This window comes from Lissotriton helveticus, chromosome 8 (assembly GCF_964261635.1).
Source record: "Lissotriton helveticus chromosome 8, aLisHel1.1, whole genome shotgun sequence".
Classification (NCBI taxonomy): domain Eukaryota; kingdom Metazoa; phylum Chordata; class Amphibia; order Caudata; family Salamandridae; genus Lissotriton; species Lissotriton helveticus.
Window position 1 is genome coordinate 841723884 of NC_136069.1, and position 21065 is coordinate 841744948.

Below are 21065 nucleotides of genomic sequence, written 5' to 3' on the forward strand. Positions count from 1 at the left end.
CGGGTCATCGCCAGTCACCCTTACGACTCCTCCGCTGGCGCCGACCCCGAGGGTGACGCCCACGACGCCGTCGCGGGACGACGTCGTCCCCAGTCCCAGCCCCGGTCCGGGTCCAGCGTCGGACCGGCGCCGATGGGTGAGCAATTCACCTACGACCCGGCTCCATCATTTTTCCCTGACTATCAGGAGATGGATGACGAGGAGGACTGGGAGGGGTCTGAGGACCCTCTGGCACTGCAGTGCCAGTTGAGCCAGGACTGGGCAGACGAGCTAGGGGAGGCCTAAGCTCCTCCTCACTGAGGTGCTCAAACCGCAGGCAAGCTCCTCTGAGCCTCTACTGCTGTTTAACGAGGCCCTCACTGACGTTCTGCTGGGCACCTGGTCCAAGCCCTCCACAGGCCTTCCTGTGGATCGGAACGTGGCCCGACACCACCGCCCGGCTCCGAGCGACCATATTTTCCTGTCCGTTCACCCCACCCCTGAGAGCCTGGTGATCCAGGCCTCTACGTCCCAAACCACATACCCGACCGCTCCTCCGGATTAGGAATCCAAAAGGGGAAGAAACTGTTCTCCTCCTTGAGTTTGGAGCTGCGATCTGTCAACACCGCCTGCCTTTTGGGCTGTTACACCCACTCATTGTGAGATACGGTTGCGGAGGTGCTGCCTCAGTGCCCGGAGGAGGCTGGGCAAAGCTCACCCAAGCCCTGGTGGAAGGGCGGGATTCAGCACGCTACTCAATACTGTGGGGACTCGACACCACGGACTCGCTGGGTAGGGCGATTGCAACAACATTGGCGGTTCGCCGCCACGCCTGGCTGAGGTCCGCCAACTTTTTGGGGGATGTCTAGGCATCGCTCATGGACATGCCCTTCGATGGCCGTCGCCTTTTTGGCAACAAAGCGGACAGTTTCAAGGACTCCAGGGCTACGGCCAAGTCCTTGGACCTAGGCCAGCGCCAGCAAATTTCCGCTTTTCACCCCTTTCGTGGCCAAGGAAGGGGCGCCCCCACACGTCCAGCCAACCACAGGCCGCAGCACCAGTCTCAATGCGGTCGCGGACGTGGTTACCACTGTGGCGCTGCCGGGGCACAAAGGCAGGGTCAGTCCACATTCGCTCCCGCAGCATCTGCCTCTAAGCCTTCCTAGTCTCCCATTTCAGGCCCATTCGACGCCAGTGGGGGGCAGGGTTCGCCATCACCTCCTCCACTGGCGCACCATCACGTCGGACAGGTGGGTGCTGCAAATTGTCTGAAGGGGCTACTCCCTCCCCTTCGAGGCGACCCCTCCAGCCATTCCATCGCAGTACCACCGCATGTCGGGGGATCACTTGATACTTCTACAGGAGGAAGTTATGGCCCTCTTGCCCAAGGGGGCCATCGAGCGCGTTCCTAAGCCAGAAGTAGGACGTGGTTGCTATTCCCACTACTTTCTGGTACTCAAGAAGGGCAAAGGAAGCCTACGCCCTATCTTGGACCTACGGAGTGTCAACAGCTTCCTCCAGAAGGAGAAGTTCAAAATGCTGACTTTGGCTCAGGTCCTGGCTGCCCTGGACCCAGGAGACTAGATGGTAGCGTTGGACTTGCAGGATGCATATTTTCACATCTCTGTCCTGCCGGCCCACCGGCGCTACATGCGGTTCACGGTAGGCCACGAGCACTTTCAGTTTACCGTGCTCCCCTTTGGCCTTACCAGCCTCCCTCGGGTGTTCACGGAAGTAATGGCGGTGGTCGCAGCTCATCTGCGCAGATCAGGGGTTTCAGTCTTCTCCTATCTCGACGACTGGTTATTGAAGGCGGGCTCGCCCCAAATAGTCGTCTCCCACCTCCAGACTACGGCCGACCTCCTGCACTCGCTGGAGTTCTCCATCAACGTGCCGAAGTCACACCTGTACCCCTCTCAGAAGCTATTTTTCATCGGAGCAGTTCTGGACACGGCGCAGTTTTGGGTTTTTCCCCCAGAACAGCGGGTTCTGGATATTCAGGCTCTGATTCTGAACTTTCAGCCTTTATCCCAAGTTTCGGTCAGGTTGACGCTGCGGCTCCTGGGGCTAATGGCCTCCTTCATCCTTCTGGTGCATCACGCCAGGTGGCGGATGCGTGCTCTGCAGTGGGACCTGAGGTTTCAGTGAGCACAGCATCAGGGCAACCTGTCCGACCACGTCCTGATCTCGGAGGGCACTGCAAGTCAGTTGCAGTGGTGGCGCACGAACTGCGATTGGGTCAGCGGCAGATCTCTCTCCCTACCCCAACCGGAGCATGTAGTGGTGACAGATGAGTCCCTGCTGGGATGTAGGGCCACATGGGAGAGAGGGAGATCAGAGGCCTCTGGTCTCCGGCAGAGTCCCGGCTCCATATCAACCTTCTGGAGCTGCCGGCAATCTGACTTGCACTGAAGTCATTCCTTCCCTCTGTCCAGGGAAGTGTAGTGCAGGTGTTCACGGACAACACCACCGCCATGTGGTACTGCAACAAACAGGGCAGGATGGGGTCGTGCACCATTTGCCAGGAGGCTCTGCGTCTCTGGCAATGGGTGGAACACCAGGGCATCACCCTGGTGGTTCAACACCTGGCAGGTTCCCTGTGCGCCAGGGCGGACAAACTCAGCTGCCGGTGCATGATGGATCACGAATGGCGTCTGAATTCAAACGTGGCGCAAGGTCTCTTTCAGCAGTGGGGAGAGCCTTGGTTAGATCTATTCGCCACCGAAAAGAACGCGCAATGTCATCAGTTCTGCGCGTTGGAATTTCCAAGGCGGCACTCGCTCGGCAACACTTTTCATTGCAAGTAGAGCTGCGTTCTGTTGTACGCCTTTCCACCTATACCACTTCTGCCCAGAGTGCTGAAGAAGATCAGGCGAGACCGGGCCAAAGTCATCCTTGTGGCTCTGGACTGGGCACGAAGATACTCGTATCCCGAGCTACTCAGCATGTCATTCAATCCCCCGATTCTTCTGCCTCTTCAGGAGGACCTTTTGTCGCAGCAGCAGGGGACGGTCCTCCACCCGAACCTGTCCAGTCTCCCCCTACATGCGTGGAGATTGAGCGGCGGCAGTTGAGGCCCTTTGACTTGCCTCCTGAAGTTTTAGATGTGATTCTGGCAGCCAGGCGTCCCTCCACATAAACGGTATACGCCTGCAGGTGGAACAAATTTGTGGCATGGTGCACAGCAAAGGCTGTGGATTCACTCTCTGCCCCCCTTTCAGAGGTTCTCCTCTTCCTTCTTTCTCTTGCCCAGCAGGGCTCTACTCTGGACACTATCAAGGGCTACCTCTCGGCCATTTCAGCCTTCTTACGGCTTCCTGATCAGCCTTCTCTTTTCAAGTCCCCTGTTGTAAATAGATTCTTGAAAGGCATCACACACATGTTCCCTTTGTGATGCCTCAGTGGGACTTGAATCTTGTTCTAACATATCTGATGTGCGCTCCCTTTGAGCCACTTCATAACTGTCCTCTTCGTCTTCTGACTCTTAAAACTGCATTCCTGGTTGCCATCACCTTTGCCAGGAGAGTGAGTGAGCTCCAGGCTCTATCTTCTAAACCTCCTTTCCTCTCTGTCCATCCAGACAAAGATGTTCTGAGGAGTCGTCCTTCATTCCTGCCCAAGGTAGTCACAGCCTTTCACTTCGGGCTGTCCATCACCTTGCCCACCTTCTTTCCGCCTCCGTATCCCTCGAAAGAGGAAGAGAGGCTCCACCGTCTGGACCAAAAACGCGCGCTATCCTTCTACCTAGATCACACACGCCAGTTCCGGGTAGACGACCAGCTCTTTGTTGGTTACGTTGGTGCTAAGAAGGGACAGGCGGTGCAAAAATGGACCACCTCTCGGTGGGTTGTCTTGTGTATCAAGGTTTGCTACTCCTTGGCAAAAAAGGAGCCTCCTGTTGGGCTGCACGCCCATTCCACTCGGGCCATGGCAGCTACTACTGCCCTGGGTGGGGGAGTCCCCTTGCAGGACACCTGCCAGGCAGCTACGAGGTCCTCGCTGCACACGTTTGCTAGATACAACTGCCTGGACAGCCAAGTCCGGAGAGATGGCTTTTTTGGCCGTTCTGTTCTCCAGGACTTTCTGGTGTGATCTTGGTTCGCAGACCCACCACCGGTGTTGGTATTGCTGGGGTATCTATTCTAAGGTAAGGAATCTAACACTAACCTGTTTCTTCCAGATGCACAAGTTACTTATTTATTTATTTATTTATAAAGTTTTATATAGCACGGACTAGATCCCAAAGGATATCGGAGCGCTTTACAGATATAGTCCAACATGGGTAGTAAAATAAACCTAAGATCAATAGTTCACGAATAACAATTCAAATTAAAGGTCCAGAGTGGACAATGGGGCTTTATGAAGTAGCATGGTGATATAAGGGAATTAAGTGAACAATCCTACACATGAATAATAGTCAATTCTATAGTAAAATCTAAACATGAATTGTATGGGGCTTCTACTAAACATTGGATCAGGTGGTAAACAACTTATAAACCATTTACAATCCTGGGTGCGCGTCCGATGGGGAAGAAAATGTAACAATGATTTGAGGGGAGCAAAACACAAAACAATGTACAGGAAAAAAAAAAAAAAACATTACAAATTAATCATATACGGGGTGAATCATACTATACAATGACTGACGACTTTCGGGCGGAAAATAAAGTACAAAGGAAGGTATTTATATTGTCTCTCCTATTAAGGTAAGAACTTCTTCAAGAGGAATATCTTTGCTTCCAATTTAAAAGCGGCCTTGGAAGAGATCCTCTGAATATCGGGTGGAAGAGAGTTCCAGATTTTAGGAGCAGGTCCCGAGAAAGCTCGGTGGCTAGTTCTTTTTTTGTGGAAGGTCCGTGGTTTCAGGAGGAGGGCATTAGCACTCCTTGACGATCTACCTCCTCCAGATAGTTCTAGTTTTTGTGCGAGGTAGGTAGGGGTTTTGAAGTGAAGGGCTTTGTGTGACAGGCAGGCAATCTTCAGATGAACTCTAGCTTCATAGGGTAGCCAATTTAGTGATTTTAGACCCGGAGAGATGTGTGTATTACGCTTGGTGCCCATGATCAGTCTGGTCGCTGCATTCAAAGCTGTCTTTAGGGGGGCCAAAGAGTATTTAGGGAGTCCACATAGCGTGGCACTGCCGTAGTCAAGTCTCGGTAGGACAAGCACTTGGACCACTTGCTTGAAATCTGCTTGCGATAGAAAAGGTTTCAGATTCCTGAGTGTTCTTAGAAGATGGTTAGTTCCCTTGCACACGCTGCTGATGTGAGACTTCATATTCAGATGCTTGTCTAGGGTAATTCCTAGGGATTTAGCTGAATCAATGATGCGGGGGGAGCAGTTGAAGGCGGTTAGTTGATTCAACCATAGGTCGATATTAGGAGTATATTTTGGAGGAGAAATGAGGAGGAATTCTGTTTTTGAGGTGTTTAGCAGGAGGTGGTTCTTAGTCAACCAGTTTTGTCAATAGGGTAGAATTGAGTGAGGTGGTGTCCTCCGGAGAGAAGATTTTCAAATAGAGTTGGGTATCATCTGCATACATGTGGAACCTAATGTCCAAGGAATTTAGAACGTTAGCTAATGGTTCAAGGAACAGATTGAAGAGAATGGGAGATAAAGAGGACCCTTGGGAACAGAGGATGGCTGGGAGAGTGAGTGGTTCGGTTTAATTCTTTGAGTTCTGTGTTGCAGGAAGGACCCAAACCAATGCAACACCTGACCTGAGAGGCCCAACCTATGTTCCAGAATGAATAGGAGGTTGTCATGATTCACAGTGTTAAATGCGGAGGAGAGGTCAAGTAGGATAAGGAGGCAGGATTCATTTAGATCAAGCATTGTTAATATATCATCAATCACATGGGTGAGGGCCGATTCGGTGCTATGTCCACTACGATAACCAGATTGATGATGGTGCGGGAGGTGGTAATTTTCAATGTTTGCACATAGTTGTGATTGGACACATTTCTACAGGAGTTTGGCACGGGTAGGTATGCTAGAGATAGATCGGAAGTTGTTAAGTTGTTAGTTGTTAAGTTGTTAAGGGCCTTACCTTCGGTAACGATATATCTGTAAGAAACAGTAGTTAGTGTTAGATTCCTTACCGCTTCATCCATCCTCCCCCTTCTGCGAACCGATATCTAGGGTTAAGGACATCCCTTTCAGGGCCCTAGTTTCATGGCACCAGTGTCGGTTTCTATCATGGCTCTGCGTTCCTAGCGCGGAAAGCTATGTACAGAACTGACGTCAGCGCTCGAGGGCGGCATTTAAGTACTCCAACGACGTCATACCGGCGATCGCGACGACAGACGCAGAGCTGCAGACAACGCCTAGCGACGCGCAGGGGTACTGCTGACAAGAACTTTCCAGATCCAGTCTGACGCCTGGGGATATTCTAAGGTAAGGAATCTAACACTAACTACTGTTTCTTACAGATATATCGTTACCGAAGTCTGATCTGTTTCGCAAGGTATGCAGGCGGGAATAACCCCGAAAAAGCCCACTCTGTCGCAGTCCTGCCAAGATCAAAATCAGGCCCTTTGTTGCTATTTTCCTGAGAAATAGATTTCATGTTTGCCTGGGCACCTCATGCAGGTGTACCCATCTGGACGATTGACTCTAGCTGTTATCCCTACATAAGATGTCTCATCTGACTCCAATGAATGTAGAATGAAGATGGTTAAAACCAGTTGGAGTTTTGATTTAAAAACACTGTTGGTGTCTGTTTGACTGTCTTCTTCATTTTTCTGAATCCCCTTACCTGCCATAACATAAGTTGTGATCAAACCTTGCCTTTTTCATTTATCAAGGCAAATGTGGTTTTCCCACTATTATTCGTTATTTGAAAGGGGTTCATTAGTGATAGTAGTAGTTTCTTAACCTGCATGGCTAACCATATATAGTTTTTATCCTGGCTTGACAACTCTTTTCAAAAAGAGATTGTAGAACTTAGAATGCTGTTTATTTTTTTTTCAGACTTGTGCTCCATTAAATAACATGGTAAGAAAATATTGTGGAAATAACAGCTGCGTTAACAGCAGCTATTTTTGCAATACTGACAGCCCTTATAGAGATTATTGGAATAACCAGTGGAAACATTATTTGCTCTGACCATTAACACATGTTTCAATTTGCAGCAAAAGACTTCCCAATACATTTCCAGTAACCTCTAGGAGGTGTGTTGTATTAAAGGGTATTACCATGGCACCTCCAGTATCATTGCTGGAGCTGCTGGTAATTACTGTAGTGTCCAGAATCTGAAATATGCCAGCTATTGCAATTATTGGGCTTGTTTTCCCTTAGAGCACTACCGGGATGAAAGGCAAACCTGTCTAGCACTGGGCTAATTTAATTTCTGCTTTCATAGAAACATTGTTCTCTAGTTGGTCTTTCAGTAATTAAATAAGGTAAATCCCCTACCGCTTAATTCTCTTTCAGAGCACCATAATACCATCTAAATGTAAAGTGGGTATTCTAATAAAAGCTGGTCAAATCTCTGGGCTGGATCCATAGCCTTTTTTTCCTAAACCTTCACTGAATTTAATCCGTTCATACATGAGATGAGCATCATAGCAGTCTTACAGATAAACAGTAGATAAACAGTAGCAGTCTTACAGATAAACAGTGCCAGCCCATTCATGTATGTAACAAATCCCATCATAATGTGAGTTACCAGTTCAGGTGTGCCACTCGCTCTTATGGCGGACAGCTTAGCAGAGGCATGCTGCACACCGGAATCCCAGTGGTGTGTTGTGCTTATCTTATCAAGAGTCTAAGTTACTTGTCTATTGCTAATGATACATGGCTTTCTGGGACATTCGAAGAGTCAGTCGGGTCGTCACAAATGGGGCCATCATGGGGGTGTCATGCTGTCGCAGATATGTCACCAAGGGTTCCCATATATATGCTGGGAGACATCTGGGGGGCATAAGATCCCAATAAGCAGATTGTTGCGTTTGGCACTGCGCGGCATCCCTCAGCCACAACAGCGTCGTGGGCGCTGGCTTCCAGCCCCAATGTATCGCCAATCTGCGCTTAGCCAGCAGCAGCAGTAGCGCAGTTAGTCTTCTGTGCGCGTCCGGGGTGACTTTATCGTAACCAAGCAAGCACCTTTTAGGGGTTGGTGAGAAGGGGACTTCAGTCAGATCAGTGATTATTGTGCAGACTTCCTGCCAAAAGTGTGCCACCCTCGGGCACACCCAGGGCAGGTTCATAAATGTAGCAGGCTGAGTAGCGCAGCACATTCATGTTGCGCCTTCCGTCAGCCCGATCCTGTGTAGATACGTGGGTGTGCAGTATGTTCTGTACAAGTATTTGAAGTGAATCAGTCAGAGTCGGTAGTTAGGAGATAGTCGTTTGGTCTGCCCGCAGCAGTAAAGCCATTCCTCCTCAGATATATCCTGCCCCAAGTCTATCTCCCAGGCCTTGCTCGCTCCCGAAGTGTTCAGCGGGGAAATAGCTTTCGTCATAGAATAAAGACACATTTTAAGCTTTCGCGGTGATTCGAATGTATGTACATATGCAAATGCAGTGTTGACCAGGGGGGGGCTAGGAAAGTGCTGTGTGTATCTCTGCAGGTCGCTCTAAGCTGATAATACAAAAGTGTATCAGAAAAAGTGATTGGCCTTTCCACTTTACTAATAGTGGAGGGAAAATCGCCTGGGTGTAGGTCAGCGAACGTGTGTATTTCGAAGGTGTCTACACAGCGTGCTGCCCTCTGTCCTGCAGCGGAGGAAGGGCCGGGTTCTCCGCCACTTCTGTCGATGGATACCATCCTATGCCCAGCACACGCCCACTACTGTGTTGATTTCATCTTTGGGTGTTTTGTAGGGTTGGAATAGTGTGGTTGTCAGTGGCCATGGTGAAGCACTATCACACTCCGCCGCTACATGTGGTTGGAACAGTGTTGGATGTAGCCAAACATTTATATAGGTCACTTGGGCGCAGTAAGCATATAGCTTAAGGTCCGGTACCTCCAGACCACCCTGTGACTGGGGAAGTGTAAGAATTTCGTATGCTATCCTAGGTTGTTACAAAAGGGGGGTGGTGATGGACGGAGCATCTGAACCAATCAAACACTCACACCCAGTCAACAGATCTGGGTTTAATCCATCACCGTTCTTTAGCCCACTCTGCCACCCCAGTTCCTAGGTTGTTGACTCACACAGAGAACGGTGATCAAGTTAGAGCGCAAGCGTTTGAAGAAATGTGCTGTCGGGGGAGTGGGATGTTGACAAATAAGTAAAGTAGTTTCGAAAGGATGACCATTTTTATAATAGCTATGCGCCCAGCGAGAGATAGCAATAGTTTGTTCCACACTGGAATACGTGCTTCGAGCCAATCAATCACTTTCCCATAATTTGCTCTCCACAATTCCTCCGGATCTCTGCTCAGCCACACGCCCAGAAATTGAGTCGGCTCAGACACCCACTTATATGGGTACACAGTCTGGAACGGCAGCGTCTCTTCCGTGAGCGGCTAGAGTATAGATTTACTCCAGTTTACCTGGATGCCCTTCGAAGCGAATCACCTCTCTCGTCACTGACGGTAGATTCTACAGCAGGGTCGCGGATAAATAGAGTGATATCATCCGCATACATTGATACCACCAATCCACGCGTGGTGAAGCCAATTCCTCTCTGGGCATGGTGTTGTCATAATCTAGCCACCGCGAACAGCCACCGTGAACAGAGGGAAGAGAGTGGGCAGCCCTGCCTAGTGCCTCGCATAATAACAAATGGGTCCGAGGTGCTTCCATTGAACCTCACTCTAGCCGAAGGTAGATTAAACAGTCACTGGATTTTCTGTATGAAGCTGTAGCTGAAGCCCAAATGCCCCAGCAGAGAGAAAAGAAAGGAGCACTTGAGGGAGTCAAATGCATTTGTAGCATCTAGCAGGGCCACCCCGCTGGCAAAGGGGGACTGAGGTGGTGCATGACCCAGAAGATAGTGCGGCGGTTATGAGATGTGACTCCCCCGATATGAGGCAAGAATGATCAGGCCACGCTATTAGTGGCATTAGAAGTTGTAGACCGTTGGCTAAGACTTTTGCGTAAAGTGATAAGAGAGAGGGGTCTGTAGGAGTCACAGAGTTCTGGCGGTTTGTTTGGTTGCTTCGCGGAGGGTGGGAGGAAGCTTGCCGATTGTTAGCGATTCGTGGTGCATCTCAATGAGATGAGGAATGAGTATGGTTGCATACTCTTTGTAAAATGCGGAAGTCAACCGGTACAAGCCGGGTGCCTTATCAACGGGGCGGTCTGATATAACTTGTGCCACCTCCTCCGGCGTGATCAGGCGTCCATGTACTCACGTTGCGCGGGGTCCAGCCAGACCAATTTAGTGAAGTCCAGGTAGCTTTGCAACGACTCCGTGTTACTGGTTGCTCCCACGGTGTAAAGCCGGGCAAGGAAGGAGAACATGACCGATGGGAGTTTTTTGGGGGATGTGATGAGGCAGCCCTCGCTGTCTCTCAGCTCGGGCAAGTATTCCGAGACATGTGGTCTACGCCTCAGCTTAGTTAATGTCCTGCCAGGGCGGTCCCCCTTCCCATATCAGTGTGCGTCTCTCCCAAGATATTTGACCTCTCTGTCGACCTCAGTCTGATAGTCTGGATGCCGGCAAGTGTGCCAAGCCTGGGATTGCTCCTGGTCTCTAATTTCGGATTCCAGTTTCGTTAGTGATCCTCTTATCGCCTTCAAGAAGCCCGCTTGTTTAGCAATGCATGACCACTTTGAAAGCCTCCCACAGTATGGCTGGTGATGAGACGGACCTTTTGTTCAAGTCAAAGTACTCAGCAATGGTTCGGTGGATCTCTTCTTTGAACACCTTGTCGTGCAGGGCCTACGGAAGGAGCCTCCATAGAAACATGAGAGGGAGAGTCTTTGGGACCTGAAGGATCAGCCTGACCAGCAGCAAATGATTGGATAGTGTGCGCGGTAAGTGTTCTACCGCTGTGGCCTAGGTGAGGACATCTTTTGACACCAGCCAATAATCTATGCAAGGCCATGAGGCGTGTGCAGAGGAGAAGCATGTGCCTTCTCGCTGGGAAGCATGTGTGTGGCGCCATATATCTATTAGTGCAGTATCAGTGATGAGCGTGTTGAGGATTTCCACTGAACGCGGGTGGTGTATTCTGTCGATAGAGTAGTCAAGAGCCCCTTGCAGTACCACGTTGAAGTCCCCACCCCATATTACCAGGTGGGGGCCGCAGTCTAGGACCTACCACCAGATATTGAGGAAAAAATCTGCGTCATCTGTATTCATGCCTTTGGCGGCAACCATGATCAGTTTTTGTGCATAAAGCATACCCACTAGTATTACATATCTCACTGCCTTTTCAATGACTGAGTGCAGTGTGCGCCACAGGAGATCCCTTTTACGTAGGATTGTTACATCCCTGGCAAAGTAAACTGAGGAGTAGTGTGCCCGCACCATCTGGCCAGGAGGTGGGTAGTGTCTCAGATGCGCTCTTGTAGAAAGTATATGTCCACCCCATGTCGAGTTATGTATACATGTACTAATCTGGATTTGCGGTGATCATTTAAGCCCTGTATATTCCAAGTTAAAGACGTCACAGTCGTCATGTCAGAGGGTAGGGGGTATCCTTGTCAGTCTGTGGTGCGCTGTGCTGTGATATCCTTGGGATCTGTTGTATCGTCTGTCTGAAGGTGGTAAACTTGGTGTCCTGCATGCACGTGTCTAGGAAAATAATTCTAACTGAACACAGAAACCATTTGTGGGAGTTGCCCCTACTTTTGTCTCTCTCTTCCCCCCGGATATGCCGCTAATGTTACCTGGACATCTCGGGAAGTGTCAAACTGGGGTCTCCCTATTCCCCACCCTCCATCCACTGCAACCCAGCAAACCAGTTGAGACATTGGCCCACCCCTGGAACAATTTCAAATTGCAAGGGAATTATCCTGTGAGGGCATGGAAGCTCCAGGCGAACACCCCGACCTATGTTAGGGTGGCAGAGTTTTCTGTTTGGTTAGGTGAATAAAACATAAACAGTAGTGTCAAGTGGCCGACGTTGCCTCTGGGGCAGCACAGTACCACTGCATTATAATTCAGCCGTTCCTTTTCAATCTGCCATTTTGCCCCATGTTAATACTTGTATCATGGGTCATTGGTTCAGTCATTATCACTGGATCCTCCTAACTCTGACAGATGTGGCAAAATACTGTTTCTTTTCTCTGCTGATCTGCTTCGCATATGTGAGTGCAGCTTTGGGGTCAGTGAATTGTGGTTCGTTCCCCCAGGTGATGCCCAATTTGGCTGGATAAAGGAGAGCATAGGGGACTTCCATCTGTTGGAAGATGTGCTTGGTGGGCAGGAATTCTCTCCTTGCAGCATGCACTGACAGGGTAAAGTCTGGATAGAAGGATAGAGTGTTGCCCTGATGCCTGACCTGCCCCATTCCGCTGGCTCTGCGCAAAATCGCATCCCTATTGCGGTAGTTCAGCAAGCGGGCGACCCAGCGAGCGATGCGCCCTTTCGATAATGAAGATCCAGCAGCAGGGATTCGAGGTAGTCCTCCATTTTTGAGATCTCAGTTTATTCACGGATGCCAGTAATTCGGATGTTGTTCCATCTGGAACGCGATTCCAAGCCTTCATTTTTGGGGTGGATTAATTCCAGCGCTTTATCCATTTTTAGCATCTTTTGGTGATCGCTAGCTAGCCTAGCCTTTCTTTGGAGTCTGACACCCTGGATTCCAGCTGTGTGATTCTGCTGTCTTGTGACCCTACCCTTTGATTCACCTTGTGTGAGTGGGCAGTGAGGTGGTCAATTTTGTTGTCTATTGATTGAAGCTCGTTTTGACCTCCATTAAAAAAGAGCGAATGTCCTCTTCACTTACATGTGTTTCTCCAGCTCGTGTGGGCCGCTCCTCCACCATCTGTGGCGGCTCACCAGTGCAGCCCGTGTGTCTACCCTCAAAGGATATTTTTAGCTGCTTGCCATAAGTTTTCCCCATGGCTGCGTTGAGCTGCTTGCAGGAGTGCAGAAAATGGCACAGAAGCCTCCCACCAGAGATGAGCAGTAGCGGAGTCTCGAATCTGCCACCCACGGTCCAGCGCAATTATCTGGCACTCAAGCCTCCCTCTCCCCGTCTCCTCTAAGCTTCTGCAAATGCCCTAGTGCCTCGTGTTCTGTGCCACCGTCTGTCAACTCCCCAGGGAAGGTGACGTACCGGGCGGGGATGGTGAGTGAGGGCGCAGGAGGAAAATGACTGCCGCCTTAGAGGGGCCCCAGGAATCTGGAATGGAGCAGTATCTAGCCCCGACCTCACGGGGGTATACCAGCACTTTCTTGTGGGCTGTATGCTCCTCCTGCAGCGCTGGGTCCCTTGGGAGGGAAGAGAATCGAGCACCCGTGGGGGGGGTTTAAAGAATCCGTAGGGGCATGTTAGGTAGCTATTCAGAGGGAGCCAGGCCGGCTCACTTTATTTCGCTGTGCTGCCGGGGAATAGACAACCATGCAGTTGTGCCCAGTCTGCGCAGGGCTGTATCCACCTCCCCCAGCAGGTCAGCGCCCTCTCACCTGCTGCTCCCCGTTCTTGGCCGCACTGTTTGTGGGCCTTCAATGACCCCTTTTCTCCCTGGGCCGTGGCCCTGTCCCCTGCAGGGACTGCGATCCGCGCCCAACACAGCTGGGGAAATAATGGCCCACAGGCAGATCTGTCCGTCTAGCAGCACCTGGTTGGCTCAGTCTCAGCCGGGCTCGTGCTCTTCCGAGGCCTCACCTGGGTTGTCACAGGGACAGGCTCAGCCCGGTCCTCTGATTCGACAGTTTTGATGCAGACCTTTCGCCTTCCGGAGATGTTGAGATTTGCTCCCACTGCCTACTGCTGCATCTGCGGTCTTCTCCCCACAGCCCAGCCAGCCACCCGCAGCAGCCCGCAGCTCAGGCATATATGGGCTAAGCCGCAAGTCAGTCAAGCCGGGAGGGTTTCAGACGGCGTCCTGCTCAAATATCCTTCATACGCTCGCACTTTCGTGGCAGTCGGTTGTCTATTTTCAACAGGATTACGACAGATGTTTCACTGGGCCGATAGAGCCCGGTCAATGTGTGGCCATCTTGCAATTGACACAGTATTTCAGAAACAAACACCCAAATCAGGGATTTATTCCAGAAATACCAAAAAACGAAAATGTTCTCCCTGTGCATAGTGTCCAATGATCATTATTCGTGCCTGTGGAGCTTTGGAGAGCCCTCACCAAATAGCCCACTCAAAGTGGAAGATGGGTGGCCACCACAAAAAGGTTTCCAACAGTGAAGTTATCAGAGGCTCAGCTGCCTCAAACCTGGTGTCTACTCATCACTCAATGAGACAGGGGACTGCAAGGTTGGCAGGGCGAGTAAACCAGCAATTTACTTCAGTTCTCCTAGTCGGCCAAACTTGAAGTGGCCACCTATTTAAATACAGGTGTAATCAAGTACTTCATAATTGTCTGAATAACTAGCTATTGTAGATATTACTCATAAACATCCACAAACTTAATAAAATTGCAAGTTTCTTTCTCCTGTTTGCATGGGTACCTCTGTCATAGACTTGTATGCGCCTCTCCTGGAAGCAAGGTAGCCATTATACGCTGATAAATTAGCTTCTTTCAATTTTGAGTTTAATTTTTAACCTTGGTCGAGAGCTTACATCACTCCATCTCATCCAGTCAGGGAATCCTAGGCCTTTTCAGAACCATATTTGTATTTTATTCAGTAAACGGGCTTTTATACTCCCCAGTAATTCATATCAGAGGTCTTAGTAGTTTTCCATTTCAACCACTAGATCCCGTTCCTTGTCTTCTTTCCTAGGGCGCATGCCTGTAGGGTTGTGGAAACATTGAAAGTCTGCAGTGTTACATTGATTGAACCCATAGAATTAACTTTTAATGCACAGCTGACGGTTATGAATTTGCCGCGATCATGCAAGATTCTGGATTGTTTCTTCATTCATTCTTATGTCCCACAGAGTGGCAATCTTCCCGCAGAGGGATTTAGTCACTAACACTCTTTTAGAAAAAGGTCCCATTGTTGTCTATCCTGAAAATAAGTGCCTGAGATACCTAGAACTGGCACGGATTCTCACCTTTATGCATTGTGTAAGAACTCTCATCTGCACACAAGGTTAGAAGTAGAAGCCAGGAGTGTGTAAAGTTTCAACTCTTCAGGAGGAATTGAGCAAAGTTTGTGTTTGAACTTCCCAAAGATGCAATGTTTCTGACTTTCACCCAGTTTATCCTTGGTGCAAAGATTCTCCCCTTTCCATGCAAAATTATCAAAGAGTTGATATTCAGAATTATTCCCCTGCAAAACTAGTTATTTCAGAATATAGCTTGAACAAAATGCAGAAGAAACTTTGCAAATTGGTGGTTTTTTGGCAAGTGAATTCCTGCAGTGTTAGATTTGGGGGTCTCTAGTTGGCAGAAGTAGGTACCTTTGACCAAATAGGGACCCTTGCGTCTAGTCAGGGTAGAGGTGTACACTCCTAAAATAACTCCTGCTCACTCCCTTGGTAGCTTGGCACGAGCAGGCAGGCTTATCTCTGAGGCCGTGTGTAGAGCATTTGGGAACACATACAGTAACGCAATGACAACACTACAGATGGACACCACACAAGTTGTGGTATAAAAATAAGTATTTTTATATAGGCCTAACACAAGACCACAAACGACAAAAATCGACAATACTGTTCTTAAAAATGGTAGAAATAGCTCAGTTCTCTTAAGATGCAAAATGCGACACTTTGAGTTCAATGTACCTTAGGATGCGTAACGCTATATAACAAAAGTGTTGCTGGAAAGGTGATGCATCGGTTCCTTACACACAAGAACGGGGATGCATTGAGTCCCTACTGATGCGTAGGGGATGCGTTGGTTCTTCTCTGTGAGGGGAGGGGATACGTCGGTTTCTTACTGCGCTTCCACGACAGGCCCTGCGACATGCTTCCCGGTGATGCAGTGGAGTCTGGTTTGACGTCGATCCTCTTCTCCGGCGATGCGAGGCGCTTCGGCGATGATGCGACAGCTGCAGCGGTAGCGACGCGCTTCTCCGTTGATGCGGCGGCGTCTGATGCGACGTCGATCCTCTTCTCCGGCGATGCGACAACAGCGGCTGCGGTGGCGACACGTTTCTTCTTCGTGATTCGCGCTTCCAGCTCCTTGCGACATGCAGTTCCTCAGAAAGCCCAGCCCAACTGCAGGCACTTCCAAAGAACTCTCGGGGAGCTGGTGGTTGAAGTCTGTTGTGCCTGAGGCTTCAGCAGGAGGCAAGCTCTATCTCAAGCCTTTGGAGATACTTCACAAGTTGAATAAAAGTAGCACAAAGCCCTTTCTCCTCTCTTTCGCAGTCAGGCAACCACTGCAGGCCAATCCCTCATGCTTAGGGATAGTCTCTCCTCAGTCTCTCTGGTTCCTCTCCTCAGCAAAGGTTTCTTCTTGTTTCCCAAAGTAATCTAAAGTTCTGGGGTCTGGATCCCCCTTTTTATACACAGTTTCTCTTTGTTCTCTGAAGGCAGAGAGGCCTATGTCTAGTCCAAACCAGTTCTGGTCAGTACTGGAGCACTCTGTTTACATGACTCCTTCTTTCCTTTCACAGTGTAGAGCTGGGACATTAGACACACCACAGGAGGTGTAGCCAGCATTGTGGAGGGAAGGCACAGCCCTATTCAGGTCCCAGGTGCACTCCTCTCTCCCATCTGCAAGCAGATCTCTCTATTCAACTCTGTGCTGACTCACCCTGCCTCCTGAATCCCCCACTCTAGACAAGGAATACACAACCTAGCAGAGACAGGCTTGGATGGTTAGACAAGAAAATACCTACTTTCTAAAAGTGGTATTTTCAAACACAGAATGCTAAAACCAACTTCACTAAAAGATGCATTTTATCAATCTGAGTTCAGGCATACTAAACTCGAATTTCTACCTAGTTTCCTGAGTCAGTTAGGATTATAAGATGTAATAATCAAACTACCCACTCTGGCCTATGGGGAACAGGTAGCCTTGCAATAGTGAAAAATGAAAATGTCTGTAATTCACTATTAGGACATGCCACACACACCAGGGCTTGTCCTACCTTTTACCTACAATGCACCCAGTCCTTGGGCCTACCATAGGGGTGACTAATATGCAGAAAAGGGAAGATTTAGGGACTGGCAAGTGGGTGCACTTGCCCAGTCAACAGGCCAGTACCAGACTGCACAAAGACTCTGCAATGGCAGATGTGAGACACACTTTTACAGGCTGCTTCTGTGGGTGGCACAACCAGTACTGCAATCCCACCAGCAGCATTTGGTTTACAAGCCCTGGGTACACTCAGTGCACTGTACTAGGGTCTGACAAGTAAAACAAACCAACCAATAATGGAATCACTAATCCATACATTAATTTACCATACGAAGCACTTGCACTGTGGAACTGGACAGCAGTGGCACAGTGCCCAAAGCATCTAACACCAGCAAAAACACACAAAGCAAAATCAAAAAATGGAAGGAAGACCCACACCAAGGTGCCAGGTCTAACATGCAGCTTCAAGCATATCTAACTTTTTCCAGTTAGTCTTTCAAAACACATCTACCGGATGTCCAGAAAAAACCTTAACTGTCACCTTCATTGCAGTGTTCTGTGTTTGGTAATATTTTCTAAACATTCTATAAAGGAAGCTAGTGAAAGTAAGGTTGATCCCATGTATTAGATTTTTAAAACACTTAGAATAGAATTTTCATAGAACCAAGATTGGCTCAACCATTTCCACATTAGTAGTTATGAATCACTATTGAGAAGTGAATTATAAGATGTGTCTGGGATAATAGGGGCTAGGAGCATGCAAGCAATATCTTCAGGGATTTTGAAGTGCCAAAATACTAATTATAGCCCCACTACAATATAGCCCAAAATTCAAAGTAGCTTTTGTTTTACAAAGAAATCCTACAGACTAGGTCAACCAAAATGACTGTAGGTGAGTAAAATTGTCCTTTAAAATGATTTGATATATATGATCATGTATTTATTTTAAAAGCTTTATTATCTCAAGAAATGCATGTATTCTATGCCGATGATTTATAAATTATGAGTCTCCATTTCCTGGCTAAAAAGGGTTGTTAAGTATCCACATATATTTCCAATGTACCCCAGATCCAAGAATATCGAGAGGCCCTTGAGGGAATACTTATCAGAGGAAAGAATGGGATTCATCTGATTCCAGAACTGTATGCTGTACCGCCAGACAAGGTATTGTAATTCTGAAATCTATTTGGGTTCCCTAATACTACCTGAAGCATTCAGGCAAATTGTGCCAAAACGTTTTCTATAAAGGCAACAGCTTATGTGTAATTCATACCAGTACCTGTTCGCAATTTACAAGTGTTTCAATGTTTCACAATGATTTGGAAACACTAACTGTATAAAATATGCATCCTGTACTTGACACATTTAAAAGTATGGAACAAACGTTGAAGACTTGCCTCTATTTTGATTACCATAATTGTGCATACTCTGCATTTCTCACAGAACGCATAAGGATTGAGAATAAATGTACACAATATTTTTGGGAAGAACTATTTTTGTCCTTCAAAAATGGTACTTTTGTTGTAAATGTCTGCACACATTTTGACACACATTCCCACATTTTGTGCCCAAGCCAACCAGGCATAGGTTTGATAGGCAGATAACTGTGGGAAATGCCCACTAAATTACAATATTTTGAATGCCTAGTTTGCATTACATTTCCCTAATCGCTCTTCTGGCACTCCCACATGTCTAATCTAACTTTAACAATATGTTTTTAGTGTGCACGTGAGTATCCTTCAACATGCATAAATGTATCCCACTTGCGAATCACATTAAAAGTAGGCTTGCAAAAATGATTGTTGCTTTACATGCCTTGGTGTGACTTACATCTAGGAAAAGAATTGGGATTGAACCGTGCAGATTTTAGGCCTTCCAGTATGACTTTTCGTGCTTTAGATTATGCATTGGATTGAATCAATAGCATTTTGCTTCTGGTAAATGCAGCCAGAGTGTGAATGAGTTCATGCATTTCACAAAGTTCATGCGTCCCAGGTCATAGGGCAGTGAGGGGTCAAATACTTCTATTTTTGCTGTAAGACTTGTTTCACAGTTTATGTCACCTTTGCATTTCCAACTAACGGGAGACTTTGAGCCTGCTGAGAAGACTGGTAACCTATATTATCGCTTTAAAAGAGATATGAGCCAGAAAAACTTACACTTGTTTACATCTTACACCTTTTTGTTATTAGAAAGGAACTGAACATCTGCTGATCCAAAGGTATCTACAATGATGACTTGCTGGAAAATGTAGGTTCTCCTGTCCAACAAGAGCCTTTCAGATTATTTCCCATCATGTATACGTGTACATGTTCTATAACAGTTTTATATCTGGTCCATGCAAACAGCATTTATGCTTCCCACTGTACTGTATCTTGATTTTCAATTGAAATGATATTTCTCCTATAAATTATTAAGACACACTTGCATCTGATATGCACTTTAGAAAATAAATATACAATGAGCCCGCTGATGAACATTTGTGTTCATACTTATAGAGAGCGCAGTTGTCTTTAGTGGGAGCAGGTGGCAAATGTGTTATGATGAATTAATCAGGTCCTGTACCTACTTGAAAATTGCTATTGGGGAGGAGGAGCTACGCAGGCATCCAAGATGGCCGCATAAGCTCCCGGCTCCGTCCACCTCCCTCGCTGGCGGACTTATCCTGAACTCCATTCTGACCTCCTGCCAGACTCCCGTGTGTCTGAATGGTTGCTGAGACCAGAGGGGCAATCCCTGAGTTTTTATCGCCTTTATTGACGAAGTTACACCGTCTTTCATTTTTGGGCCTCCTCCAGTGTGTAAGCCGGGACCTCGAGTACTGACTCAGCCGGGTTTCAGTTGAACAACATTGGCCGCGGGTGCCCGGCAGAGTCCGGTCTCATCGGAGTGGAACATATTCTCTATCCCGGTGGTGGTTTTCGGTCCCTGCGAATACTGGACGAACAGCGACGAGACGTGGTTGCCGCGGTGGGTGGGGGCCAGGTCCCGGGACCCTGCTGCACCCTCGGGGTCCGCGGGTGGGGCCCCCGCTCTCGGCAGTGGTGTAAAGGTCGCCAAGCCTGTGAGTCGCCAGTCGCTTCCGTCCGCTCCGCGCCTGTTGGTTTCCCCGGAGTAGCCGGCATCCGGGGCTGAAGATCTGCTTTTCTATCGCCCACGCGGAGGTGGATCGGACGATGTGTGGACCGACCCTGGGGACCGTAATGGCCGCCATCGGGGCTCTTCGCCTGCAAATGGAGGCTGCTCTCCACAATTTGACTGCACGCCTCGAGACTGTTTGTTTGAGACCGTACCCCGGCCTTGTGTTAGACCTGAAACATACGCTTTCCCCCGCGACGCTTGATCTACCTCGAGAGGAGAACCCCGACTATGACCTGAACCTGGTGCCGATTGTGCCCGCATGATTACAGCGCTACGTTACTGGAGCCCCTGAACACCTAGCAAGTTCGACAAAGTCGTCGCCCGCACGGGACTCACTTCTTCCTTCTCTTCTGCAGACCACCACTACTATTTTTTGGATTGACTTTCGTGTATCTGATGGACTTCGAGACTTAACCTTTTTGACTCTTTTTGGCTATATTGATCTCCTTTTTCAACACCACTTTGACTCTTTTGCTACTATATTGGTTCTACTGGATGGGGTTTGTGCGATGGATCGTAAGGGCCAGGGCTGAATTTGACTTGAATTCGGTACGATGACTTTCTTTTGGCTCAGCTGGGTTGTTTCTGTGGGAGTGAGGGCCAGATGGAATTCTTATTGTCTGGGTTTGGTATAACTGCTATGATCGAAAAGGGATTTGCTGTCTCTGTGGTGCCGGGGGCTGGGCGGGACAGTCTTTTCTCTGTCGGTGGCTCCCCTATTGGTTTGCTTATTAGTCTGTTATACCTTGCTTAATACCGCGGTAGGGGATGTCTGCTTTTGGCAGGGGGGAGGGGAGTCCGGGAGCCCGTATCGTTTTGTAATACATCTCCTCCTCCATCTTTTCCCTTCCCTGGGGTGTAGTTTAGGGGGCGACAGGCACGCTGCTAG

The 21065-nt window shown here is 48.6% G+C and overlaps 1 protein-coding gene across 1 annotated transcript in view; it reads left to right on the forward strand.

The window, feature by feature from the left end:
- The window catches only part of PHKA2 (phosphorylase kinase regulatory subunit alpha 2), a 779558-nt gene that overhangs the window by 216385 nt on the left and 542108 nt on the right, over positions 1-21065 (forward strand). Inside the window, exon 12 of the mRNA XM_078657648.1 lies at positions 18104-18199. Coding sequence (XP_078513774.1) covers positions 18104-18199 — 96 coding nt within the window. The remainder of the gene's footprint in view (positions 1-18103; positions 18200-21065) is intronic.